Source organism: Nomia melanderi, chromosome 4 (genome assembly GCF_051020985.1).
Source record: "Nomia melanderi isolate GNS246 chromosome 4, iyNomMela1, whole genome shotgun sequence".
Lineage (NCBI taxonomy): Eukaryota > Metazoa > Arthropoda > Insecta > Hymenoptera > Halictidae > Nomia > Nomia melanderi.
The window spans coordinates 11,378,600-11,392,450 of record NC_135002.1 but is presented as its reverse complement, the minus strand read 5'-3'; the positions used below and the strand labels follow the sequence as shown (position 1 = coordinate 11,392,450).

General features: G+C 37.5%; 1 protein-coding gene across 6 annotated transcripts in view; it reads left to right on the top strand.

The window, feature by feature from the left end:
- Positions 1-11,503: 11,503 nt before the first annotated feature.
- The window catches only part of Mp (collagen XV/XVIII-type protein multiplexin), a 393,214-nt gene continuing 390,866 nt past the window's right edge, over positions 11,504-13,851 (top strand). For 2 of the 6 annotated variants that reach the window (XM_076366515.1, XM_076366514.1), the window contains exons 1-2: positions 11,504-11,535; positions 12,595-13,641. In XM_076366515.1, coding sequence (XP_076222630.1) covers positions 13,631-13,641 — 11 coding nt within the window. In that variant the 5' untranslated portion in view covers positions 11,504-11,535; positions 12,595-13,630. The remainder of the gene's footprint in view (positions 11,536-12,594; positions 13,642-13,851) is intronic. The other 4 variants (XM_076366511.1, XM_076366512.1, XM_076366513.1 and 1 more) reach the window with 4 other exon arrangements.

The window sequence follows — 13,851 nt, the reverse complement described above, 5'->3', positions numbered from 1 at the left end:
ATTCTCTAGAATATAATTATTAGATGATCATAGGATAAATAGGATCCAGTCATCAGTCACAAGTATTCAGTATCCTCGGACAGGTACGGCTATTCGATGTAATTTATGCTATGTAAATATATTTCTTCCGTTTTGTTTTAATATGTTTTATTGTCAGTGACAAAAGGTAATAAATATCGTTTAAATCTGAGAACTATTAACTGTATAGTAACGATTATGGATTTTTCAATTTCTAAATATTTCAAATCAGATTTTTTAATCCGGCACATTCACCGGCGACGCGAAGAATAATAGTGACCATGAATAAATCTCACGTTTACATCTCGACAGTCACTGTTGATAGCTATTTTAAGGACAATCAAAATACCGCGAACGTAACGTCAGCTGAAATCTACCAGCAGATGAATGTGTTCGAGCGTTTCGAGAAAAAAAATATACATTTCGAAGGCGGTTTTTTTGATTTCTTAGTAGTCATATATGAACTGCATATACTTCCGGACCGGGTTGATATCAAAAGTGAGGTGCAAAGAATGGTAGTTGATTTGGTAACGGGAAAATGCTTATTATTATAATACAGTTGGATTTATTCAGAAATACAGTTTCTAAAGCCCATAGATAAAAATACTATTATTTAAATGATTATAAACAAATATGGAACTTATTAATTTGAGATTGTTTCTATTTGTTAAGAAATTCCTTCATCATTTTTACTTACAGTCAAAGGAATATGATGTACTTTTCTTTTAATTACAAAAACTATGGAAATTTGTTAACTTTAAATAGCTAAATGAGATTTCATGAGTATTTTTCATTTCAGATAATATTAAGGTCAGATATCACGTTGATCATCAAATTAGTAACATTTTGATCTATTAGCTGTAAAAACTGTTTCCAAATAAATTCAACTGAATTCATAAAACTTAATGAGAGTATACTAAAGACATGTAAAGTTTTAACTAAAGGATATTCGTTACTTTGTTCTATAAAAAATGCTACTGAATTCATATTTTTCATCGAAAGAAATGAGATTCTTCTCCTAAACACATTATTATTGTAGTTGTTCTCTTCGCGACTCTAATTTGCATAACGATAACTATGAACATCGAATAAGCATGATCTACTTGGGTTTCGGCAGAGATGAGTTTTCCAGCACTTGGAAGACCCATTTATATTTTATAAATAGATAAGTCACTGAAAATCGTCAATGAAAGATTAAGATTCCATATTTATATTTTTTTTAGTAAAATGCAATGAAATTATCAGTTCTTTTCTTGCGAGATTGGCCTGATTAGAACGAATGTGGACGTGAAATTAATCGATCAAATTCTAGTAATACACAATCTGATAATTCGTTTCACGGTTTCGAGTTGTACGTTAAAATTGTTTGAATGGGGACGAGTTGGAGATAACGTTCAACCATCGTTCGCTTTAGCATTGATTTGTAATGAGTGCTCGTCGTTATGCAGGATGTTCAAATACAAGAAATGAATTGATCGGCTACAGGAATTCGACTAAAGGTGCAGGTATACTAGCGAAAAACTTGCGAAATTTGTTTTGATAGCGACTTTTATGACGTCTGTAAACAAATGCATCTGAGATTGCTAGCTAGAAGTTCAGTTTACTTGCAATAGTAATAAAACCAAATAACATAGAACTGTAAACAGTTTTGCAAGCCGTTATTAGGAAATTACTATTACGCACATTTATTAAAATTACAATTACAATTATAATTACAATTATAATTACAATTACAATTACAATTACACAAATTACTTGCTAGTGTATCTGCAGCTTTAGAAATTGAGAGCGATGAAATTGCGTTTTGTTTTCGAATTATTAACAACTAAAATCCCCCCATAACCATAATGACTCGTCAATAATAGCGCATGTGAGTCAGTGTGTGAATCATAAAGGTGAACAATTACACTGTGGAACAAATTTTGACCTACGTTAGTTTTTGCAATAGTCACTATGTAATTCTTATAGAGTTCCTTACCCTAAATACGAATCCGAAAACCAAATTGCTGGGTCAGGTCCAGTTTTCGAAAAAACTGGGATTTTGTAAAAACGGTCGAATTTTTCAGAAAACCAAGTGTTACGTGAAAACTAAAAACGATAGGCAGTTAAAATTTGTCGCAAAAAATAAAGGAGACTTGCCTGATCACGTAACTATACAAATTTTGAATTTTGAGTATCATTAAATGTTTGTAAACGGTGATCAAAGTTTAAAAAAAGGTACTTCTTCTGCACTTCTGTTACATTTCTACGAAAAGTGGGTTGGCCAGCACGAATTTGCTGCGCACCATTGGATTCTGCAGACATTTCTGAAGAGGAACCCCCCCCACGAAATTTTATTTATTAATAATTTGTAAACAAAGTCTCTACCGCACTTTTGTCAATTTTAATTTTCACTTTATCGTCATCTTTTACGCGGATGACAATTTGTAAACAAATATACCCTATCTGGTATTATATCTGACTTATTCAAAGCTAGGAGTGCAGCAAGTGTTAATAATAGAAAATATTATTTAATTAAAAAGAATCTCCTTAGTTTCAGAAATTTCGAATGACCAGTCAAAAATTTGAAAAAAAAAACACTTCATTTTGTACTTTCGTTGTTAATTGTCATCAGTGCGCTTTACTTTCAGCTCTTCAGCCTTAACCCCTATAGTACTTAATGCTATAGTAGCGTGTCATCACATTATATCGTATTAAATTATATAGTAATATTATATTGATAATATTTAGAAAAATATAATATACAAAAATATTCTATATCTTTTTCTTATTTTTTTATGAAAAATAAGCTTCTCCCCACTTACACATGTTATTCCGATACACCCTGTATACTGAGAAAAGACCGAGGAAATCGAACAAATCAATAATTAATTGTTGGAACACAGTGACCATTAGATTGCATATTTTACATGTTTGCGAATTTGAATATGCAAAAAGAACTGCATTCCAACAAGATGGAATAAAGCTTCCGTGTTTTGTTGAGTGTATCAGAATTATCAATAAACAAGGTAACATTCTTTTGTCTTCTAGGAAAGTTTGTTTCGATAATTATAGATTTTCATAAACTTTAGTAATTAAATCGTCATTGACTTATCAGGCATCGATTGATTTTAGAATAGTAAAATCTCTATGCGTTAGATTTAATTTCAAGAAAGAAGTTATCAATCATTCACCGTGGGATTCCTTATTTCTAACAATTTTTTCGTCGTAATTCTTTGTTGTAATTTTATCTCATAATTCTACTTCATACTTGTTTTTTATATTACTGTCTATAAGAAATTATGAGTATATAGAAAAAAGTAATATCGAGATAAAAAAATAAAAAAGAACACATGTTTTATTTATTTATTTGTACATACTTAAATTTTATAAATTTTGTAGCTATAATTTATGCAGTAAATGTATCTATAAAAATATTTACGTTTGTGAATTAATAAACACTGCATTGTCGTGAAGTTCTATTAAATAAATACTACTTCCATTGTTTAAATGTACTCACTTTCTTATATTTGTTGTCGTTAAATCATGACACGCTCGTAGTGAAAATGAAGTATACAGCTAATTCGATTCCTGCTAACAAGTTTAAAATTTTGTATTATCAGTAACGTCAAGTGCCACATGGAAATGGCACGGGGATCTTGAGACCCCCGAAGACCTACTCAAAAATAACTATAACCTGCAACGGCTCTACGTATCTTAAGTTTATGTTCCAATATTTTTTATTCTAATTCCTATCACTATAGCGCTGTCATTCAAAACCAGCCTATGTCGATATGACAGGGCGTGATACGAAAATAGTAAGGTCTTGGAACCCCCAAATCGCGTGACAAAATTTTACATTGCGTATTATGTTTATTTTATATCTCGTCTGTAGTGAAAATTTCGGGAACGACATGAACGACGTGCTTTATTTTTATTATATGTATATTTCTTTTCTGCTCCTATGCTGACTAGTGAGAAATTGAGAGTGTGGGACGCGTAACATTCTTTTTTTAATACCTCGGGGCCTCACAAGTTACCAACTTATGAACTAGCTTATATTTAATATAAGTAACTTAACTTAGTAACATATTTTAGAGATTTACTCTAGTTACTTTTACGTAGGTGTTGAGTAGATTGCCCTTACGCCTCTACAGATTCAGTTAGAGTCTGCTGGTACAAGGGTGTCCAAATCGGTGCCTGCAGACACTGCAGTGACACTCTCCTAACAAAAAGTTGCCCCCTTTATAGGTACCTACGTCAGTTGCTAGGAACCTGGTACTCGTGATGTTATAGGAGTCGAAACAGTTGCTCTGGAAATTCCAATTTAATTTGAAATATTTTTATTGGCCAGCTTCTATGACGGCTAGTTTCTAATTAGCTATTTACAAAAAGAATATCACAAATATTAACAAAAGAATTTAAAAATTAGAAGTTAAACGGTAATTAATAACAAATAGATATTGCCTTTATCAACAAATATAAACTGACATTATCGACACATTGGCTAATGAATATCACCGATAGCGCCACCCTTGGGAAAATGCTGGAACTACTGTATAGCGAAATCCACATAGCTGTTGCGTATGGCGGGAACGAATATATTTGGCGGGAACGAATACATTTGGCGCGAGACAATAACAATACATAGCATGTATTGAATAAAGGCGTTTATTTTCAAGAAATGTTCCCCCGACCTTACATTGTTCGGCCGGGGGTAGGTACAGTATTACGCCTTTACGGCGAAGGTGACCTATATATATACTTAATTTTAACATATGCGGGTTTTTCAGTTTCGCTAGCTATTTGAGCACGGCTATACTCAACTATTAATGTATCTATATAAATTTTTTAAATAAATAAATAAATAAATAAACATAAACATAAACATAAACATATAAATAAACATAGTGATCAATAATAGATATATAAATAAATAAATAAATAAACAACAAAACGAAACAACATAGTCAAATAGATACATGCGTAGGCAAAATTTGGTAGATAATTGTAGGAATAATTTATAACTAGTATAGCCGGTTTCGGGTCATCAGGTGCCCGGTCCTTCGCCATATCAATTAGATAAATTAATAAATGTAAATAAAAATAAATAAGTAGCGTAGCTAAAATACATAGATATACATAGCAAAAAGAAATAAAATAAATAAATAAGTAAATAAATAAACAAATACATAAATAAATAAATAAATAAATAAATAAATAAATTAATAAAATACAATAAAATACAATAGTCCGGTCATTCTTTTCCATCTTCGTTTGATGAAATAAAACAAGGGAATAATGTATTAACAAAAATCAACTGGTGGCGCCACTATTCTTCATCCATCACTACTCAGTCAGTATCTCTTACCCATAAGTACTCGGTTGGTATCTCGTTTCCATCGGTACTCTGTCGGTATCTCATACCTATCAGTACTCTGTCGGTATCTCATACCTATCAGTACTCTGTTGGTCCCTGTTACCTATCAGTACTCTGTCGGTATCACTTAACTATTCTGTGGCATGTATCTTTATTTAATATGTTTATTTACAATATTCAGTAAATTATTATGTTGAAATATTTTTATTGACCAGCTTCTATGACGTCTTGTTTCTAACTAACTATTTACAAAAAGAATATCACGTATATTAACCGAACGATTTTAAAATGTGAAGTTAAACAATAATTAATAACAAATAGAAACACCACGTGAACTCCCACATATGTAACGTTTTCTACCAATTTGGACGTTTTGCCATGGACGGTGTCACAGTCACTCGCTCAATCAGAAGTCTTTGATTCTAAAATGTGAAAAATAGAGAAGAAGTCTCTGATTAAAAGAGAGATAAATAAAGATAAAGAATTTCTATCGGCGACAGTGCTAGTTTCCAGGTCTCAACACATGGAGATTGCTGTAAACGAGACCCAGGGAGGTGAATGGAAAGTAAGTATTTCTTAGATCATCAAGATAGGTTAACATTCACATTTATTCATATTTCTTCATTAACACCAGTACAGCTTTTACACTAAAATATCATAAATTACACAAATTATAATATATTATATATTATACACAAAATTTAATGAGTAATAAATAATATAAATTTCAGAAGCTCTGAGTGGTAAACTGTTTCACATATCGATTGCGTCAATTTTTCATTAATTAACAGGCAATGTCATTTTTTTCTTCTGGAATGACAGCAGATCGATCCAGGGAGACATTCCACCCGCGCATAAAACACTCGCGACGGAAGCGTTCTCGGATGTAAAACAGGTTTCCAGTGGACTCAATTAACCAGTCGGTGATTTACGTCGGTTCATTTAGCTATCTAGTTAGCTGGTTGAAAGACAAGTGAAAAGAAGGGAACGGCGCGGTGAGCATTTTCTAACTGGACTCCATGCACGGCATACAGCAATTTAAAAGTCAACCCTGAACACGTTAGATATGGAAATTCATCACATTACTCGCAATCTATAATTCAGGTATGCGGGCAGCGTGATTTCTGTTTCTCTTTGAAGCATATTCGCATATAACATCCAATATATGTAATTGATTAAGCATTTACAAACATGAAAATATTGACTCGTATAAATCAATGTTTCCAAAATGATTTTATGGACAAACTAATACGTTTATAGTAAGTTACAAGTGATACATGGTATAAAATTATAATTATTGAAAGAAAGAGAGAAACGTAAGATAAATAAAAATTCAAAAGCATGTTATTGTAAGATTTTTCTTAAAAAAACCTTTTCTTAAAAAAAATTCACGTTACAGATGATTGTTGGAAACAACGAAAACTCCACCTAGAAGTCCTATAAATGTCGATTGTTATACATTATTCTAAAATACTAATGTAGGTTAAACACTTAATCCTATTGCATTACGATTATTATGGATTATCATCACTATACAAACCGAATAATTACACAAATTATTTTGCACCTGTCGTAAACCGTGTATGTTTCCAACTTCACTTATAATCCGACCTAAATTGATTCGCTGCAAATAAAAGTTTGTATACGTTGGATCACTGGATCCTTAGTTACGGGGGATTCCTGTAACCTCGCGTTTCGTATCCCGGATTTTCACGCAGGTTAAGTAGTGGCTGCAATCGCCGGGTCTTAATGGTAGCGTTGTAACGCGCTCTCACCGGGTAAACCAGGTTACTGTACGTCATCTACTAGCTGGTAGTCCACGATATATAGGTTATAGTTGGTTACCTAGTACCGAATCTGATTCGGCTTTCCGGTTAGAATCCCCGTTTAACATGTTCACTGCGATCGGTGATCGTGCCGTGACATGCATAAGTACCTTCGTTGGAGCGAGTTGCGTTACTTTGTACCTTCGATGCGCGTTAAATGGCAATCACGTACTCCATCAAATTACTTCTTCCTTTCATACGAACGCATATTAATCCTTATAGCTATTATAGACGAAACTTCTTTGAAACCAAATTTTTGGCTTGCCAATTTCATCATTTGACCCATTTTTCCAAACGATACACAAACTTGTTTTTATAACTTTTCTGTGCTTTACTATATACAATTTCTTTTGTTAATATTGTATATAGTGTACTTTCTTCTACAACCCCCCTTTTCCAATTTCCTTTATCCATTTTTCGTTATTGAAGCTTTGAGTTATAGGCTACACCTTTGGATAAAACTACTTCTAAAACTGAAAATACTACTAAAAATCACTTTCCCATACTCATCCTTGAACGTTACACATTCAATGTCCATTCCGTTTTGCTGCAGACCAGTGGCCACTGCTCACAAAAGCAACGCGCCACACTGGCCACGATAATATCGGAAACAAACTTCGGAACCTTGAAAGTAAAAACCGACCATCGCGATGATCCACTTTAGCGGCGCTCGCGGGAACGACGGAAAGCCTGTTGGTCCTCGGAAGTTCTCGGTCCGGTTCGAAAATTGGGACTTCGTTGATCGACACCTCGTGGTCCGCCGTCCGTGCCCCCTCCTCCTATGTCCGCGTCACGCCGCACGAGTAGAGCGCGTTCCCGACGTAATTTTACGAGAGAGACGGGAGACGAGGCGGAAAGCTGTGCTGTGCTGTGCCGTGCCGTGCCGTGGTGCACGCGTACGACGAGACGCGGAACGCGTGCGTTTGACAATATTTCAGCGCACGGTACGTGCGTGGCTACGAATATTCCAGGTGCATTCAAGGCCGCAAATGACCGGAGGGTTCGCCTATTCACCAAAGGAACGGGCTCGTTCGGCGAGGGTGGCTTGATGTTAATTGAAATCGTAAAATGACTGAGCGGGTGTCGTTGGAAGGGCGCCGGCGCAGAAAGGGTGCCCCACCCCCTTCAAACCACCCAAACCCGTCGCGATATCCTTCTCCTTCTCTTTCTCTATATATTTCTAGGCAATTCCGCGGGGCGTCAAGCGAACCGGGGAAACGTTTGTCGCTTCGCGTGAGTGTCACCTGGCGAAATGTCGCTAGCAGACGATTCACATGAATTTCCGGTCGCCGAGGAGGATTCGCCTGGGAAACTCTCTATCCCTCTTCCACTCTCTCTTTCGTTCTCTCGGCCGGATCCTCTGATGACAGGACGCGCGCCGTTACGTGCGCTTGAAACTCTTCGGAACGATATTTCAGTTGGCGAATCGCGAACGTGACGGGAAAATCGGGTTCTTTCCCCCGCGATTAAAAATTCGTCCACGTTGTCGCGCCCAGCGACGCCTTCTTTGCTGCCGATAAACCGGGCTTCGGTGGCACTCGATAACTCGACTGTCGTCGGAAATTGTTGTTTCTTGCGTGGAATAGGTTCGGCCAATGTGACAGTAGTACTTCGGCCAGGGAATGTTGAAATGTGACGGTTCGCCGAAGTTGCGAAGGATGGTAACGTTTGGTTGCTCTATGTTTATGGAATTTTATTTTGGATATGGTTCGATTCTATTTGTGGAACTTTGTTTTATCGTACTGCGATGGAGGAGAGACGTTGAAGTAAGGTATTTTACAAAATTTGATTGTATTAGAGTGATCTGTAGTCTGAACTTAACGATCGAATGTTAATCGTATACGATACGACGAAAACATCGGAGACTCATATAAAGCGTTTCCCGCGTAAGGAGATTAATATATTCAATCTCAATATATATTAGAGCTCTACAAACTTCTCGTAAAGGTATGCGTGATTATAAAAGAACTTTCGTGCGTGAATAAGCTTTAAGATTAAAATTGCGCTGCAGCTCCAGAGTGCATCGAATTACTCATCGCCCCTATTGGCTTGTCGTCGAATCGATGATGCCCTGGGAGCGTTCGCCGAGTCGGGATAAAATAATTCCGATTGCCCGTCAAAGCGAGGTGTCAATGTTTCAAGTAAACAGACGTGAGGCGTTGCAGCCGACGTGTAATTAGATGTTTCAGCTTTTGCCGGCGCCCCGATGCGGTCATTACGACCTTCGATCGCGAGATAAAACAATAACCGATCCGTAACTGCATTGTAATGTGTATAATGCCCGATTATTCAGTTGGCAGAACGTGCTCGCCGTTAATAATATACCTCACTTTGTTATTACGCATGGGTCGATTATAGGTAGGTAGGCAGGCGTCGTTTACCAACAAAGAATTCCAGCCAGGGACAACGCGAAAGTAAAGCGTGCCCATAAATATCGTCAATTACCACGCGTGGTTGAACCTAAACGAAACGACCCCGGTTGATTCTCATTGACATTCCCGCGACGCATGAATTCGAAATCCTTAGTCGAATTTCGGCTGCGTTAAGGTCGATGAGAGCAGTCGAATAGCGTATTCAGTGAATGTTTGCAAAACAAAAAGCAGAAAGAGTTTGATGAAGTTATGTAAATAAAGGATTGTTTAAATATTTCACAGTTCTGAAAACATTCGAAGACTGGAGTTTGTTCTTTTCTTGTTTGTAAACAATTCATAGTGCAATGATTTCTATGGCATACGAAAACCTGACATATTTTGTATCTAAGGGGTTTCATGCAATTTTTGGTATGTTTGGTAGATATTTAAAAGAATGAGAAACGATTGTGTCGTATGTTATATCGTAGATAGCATGTATCGGTAAATGAATATTATGTAATTCAAGATTTGCTTCGGACCACCAGGAATGTAAACGAATGGATGGTTAAATATTTGAATGAATGAATTGCTGTCTGCAAGAGAAAGTTTCCGGATCTTGTAAACACTTTGTCCCGTCTTACAAGCTTCTCTTACCAATGTTTGCAGAGTAGTTTACCTAAGAATGGAATTAGGCGATCGAGAGATATGTATACAGCTTTGTGAAATCATTCGAACGTTTACAAATTCATTGCTTCTGTTCAGTTTGAGTTTCGTTCGTTAGTTTTGATGATGAAAGAAGGAGACGTCGTACGGTTTGTATATTTTGGAGAGCAGTTTAACAGAAATTGATTGGATCACTATCGTTGGATAATAAAAGTGTACTTGTGCGGATGAAATTTCTTCGTTTATAAATAAAAGCGCGCAATAAGCATATATTGTTCGCAAACAAACCTCTGCGTCAAGCTTTTCGATACTTTCATGGAACTGGATTGACATTTTTGTCCGTTCGAATAAAGAAACAAAGGTTTTCATCAAGCTTGATTGTTTCGCTGATACAATTGCTACGCGATAATGGATTTTAATTACGGCTGCGGGTTTAGGCGATGCCGAGGCGACCGTAAAATAACGTTAAACGTTCGTTTCGACGGTGTCCCGAATTACCGCAGTTTCAGTTGCTACGAAATCGCACGTGTTGTTCAAATGGAGCATCGAGTAAAGAATTAGGGGTAATTTTTGTCTATATCTAATTCGGAAAAGAAGCAATAGAAGCATTTATCTTGTACTTAAAAATATTACCGACTCGTCCACAACGATTGTATGATTGTACATTGTTTTGTTCTCGTAGAATTCTTTATATAATACAATATAAATGCAATAAAGTATATATAAGTAAACAGTGAAAAATGTTACTTCAGGTACGCGTTATAGAATTATCTCTGGTTTAATGGAACATCGGCTTCCAATTAAATGTCTGCTTTAAAGCTGATATTTTTTTCTTCAGATGGATAGATTTTAACAAAAGATTCAATAGTTATTCGATAAGGGTATTAACTCATTGTATTCTTCAATATTTCAGAATAAAGTTTCCCCTGATAATAGGGAGAGAGAGAATATTTTGTGGAAATGTTTGTTACCATTTCTTTGCGGTACGACTTTTCGCGTAATTTATAAATCTTGACACTCATAGCATCGTTATTAAAAATGATGGCGTCTGTCGAGCAGCTGCCGGCTGCGGTTACATCAGCTTCCGTAGAAGCAGAATTTATCGTGAATGCAGGTTGACGTAATTCGATCGAGTCGAGACTTATCTTTTTTTCACAAAGAACAATATTATGATCGAAGCGGCTAAAAGAGAAGATGGTGAATGAGGGAGTGAAATGCGTCTCCGTTATAAAATATTTCAATGCAATTCTCTGTATCGGTTTGAACCTGTCACGGTCGGTTTTAAATATCTGTTCCTCCTGGAAAGATGATCGTCTGGGTGAGTAATCCATCAACCAGGCAATAATATATGTCGTACCACATTCGTAATACATTCGTAACACATTCGACCCGCTCTGATATTATTATCAACAGGTTGATATGCTGATTCGGTGTCTTTATCACGACAGCTAATTACAGTTATCAATTTATTTGACCTTTTGTTCATGTCGATTCTAGCGCTATCAGCGGATGCAATGCTTTTGATGTAACAAAATTAAATAATTATCGCCTTCACGTTGTTTTATTGACTATGTTGAATTATTTGAAGTCAAACCTATGTAAAATGAAAATATAGTTCTGTATTCAATTAAGGACATTGCAATTCATCGTTTAAGAGAGATGGTATTGTATTGAATTCAAATTTTTACGGCACATGACAGCAATAAATATTTTCCTGCTCTCATTTCGTCACTACTTCGTTTATTCATGCATACATATTTGTATGGAGCTTAATACTTAACGTAACACGCTGGAGCTATTTATACCTCCACTGTATTCTTATTCTTCAGTTCAATACTGATTACAACTGTCAGAATGATATATTGCGAGACCTACATTACTATCTCGAATTCCTCTTCCCCCATTTTATTCGTAAACATAGGAATTTGTGTTACTGATTACCATCGATTTTTCAAGTTTTCTTCCCAATACGATGATCATCAATTATCAAACGAAAACCTTCAACAAAAAAAGATGTTCTTCACATTTTCCATAAACATTAACGTTCCAGCACAATATTCAATCCCTTGTCTCTTAATTCCCGCTCACCAAACCCATTCGATTCCAAATAATTTTCTATAAGAAACTAAGGATTCAACGTGCATTTGCACTCACGATGAGCAGCAAATTTCCTCCGGTTTCTTGCAAATTATCAATGACAAAACTGGTTAGGCGAGGTTGATCGCAAAGGAAATAGCGCGCTAAGGGTCCAATCAGTTTCATCATTCTACCTGTATTGGGAAAAAGGAGATGGGCAGCTGGAAAACGCGCGAACAAACAAAAAGAAGAATTGGTATCTCGAGCGATCCCCGTAGCAATGGCGAATTCACTAAAACAGATTTGACCGGCGGCCGGAAGATGGCGACGCATTGGCCGGCGTCGGGCGTCGTGTCGGCGGCAGTCGTAAGGACGACGCCGTCGCCGCCACGTGGGGAGCGAATTTGAATCGGCCGCCATCGACGCCTCTCGTCACCGGCTCGAAACCCACGCAGAACACGGTGTCGCTCGGCTTAACCATGGAGACCACCGATTAGCTCCACTTCCACCCCCAACGACTGACCATCTTGACGACCATTACGGTAATCGAGAACACGGTGCTGCGTCTGCCAACGCGGTGGCTGTCATTATCGCACCAAACAAAAAAAGAAACAAATAGCAGCTTGAATAAAAAAAAATAAATAAAAACAATAGAAAGGAGACTGTCAGGGACTAGATCAGCATCAACAACTGTCTAGCGGTAGACGTAGCCGACCGCGGCGGAGTAGGAGAAGGATAGGAGGGAGAAAAATCGGGAAGGAAGCGGCAAGTGTCACGAAGGGACTGTTGTCAGTGAGTGGTGGACCGTGGAGCCGATTGGGCTCCGTGTCAGCCGCGTTCGCGTAAACCCGTGCCCAGTTTCGCCGGGATTGGTTCCTCCGGATCTTCCGTCCCGCGTTTAGAGAACAGCTCGATACGGAAGCACTCGCGATCCCTACCGGCAGAGTGGGAGTAGAGAGATCTTGGTGCCGATCAGTGCCGGAAGTACATTGACCTTGCTCTCCGAGCGACCTTGGAAATTGGCGCCACCGTCGTTTACCTCCGTTTAACTGTGTATCGAGCTGAAATCAGGGTGCTGTCCTCTTCCATTAAACTTCGAACCTTGTTTGATCGCTGAATCTGTATACACACGCACGCACACACACGGTAGAGAAAAGAAAAGTGTCTCACGGTTTCTACACCCAAATTGGTGTCCGCGAGTGCGGTTCTCCAAGTGATTATCGGCGAGTCGCATCGACCTTTAACCGTCCAAGGATTCCGGGACGGTTCTCGTTTCCGAAGGGAAAACGCAAGGGGAGGATCGGGCCAGTTTCGCGGTGCTGATGGAGTGACCCAACATGCAGCCTAGGTAAGTCGAGATCGTGTAAGCGACGAACTTTGAACCTGGAGTGCCTGATAATCCAAGGGTCGCGAATTAAAGGGGTAAACGAGGGTGAAAAAGCCACAGGTAGGCCGCTAAGCGGCCGAGGGACTGGAACACCACTCGACTGGTTTTATGCTCTCTCGTCTTTCCTTTTTTTCTTTTTCATGTTTTCTTCGCCGTTCGAGTTGGAGGGCA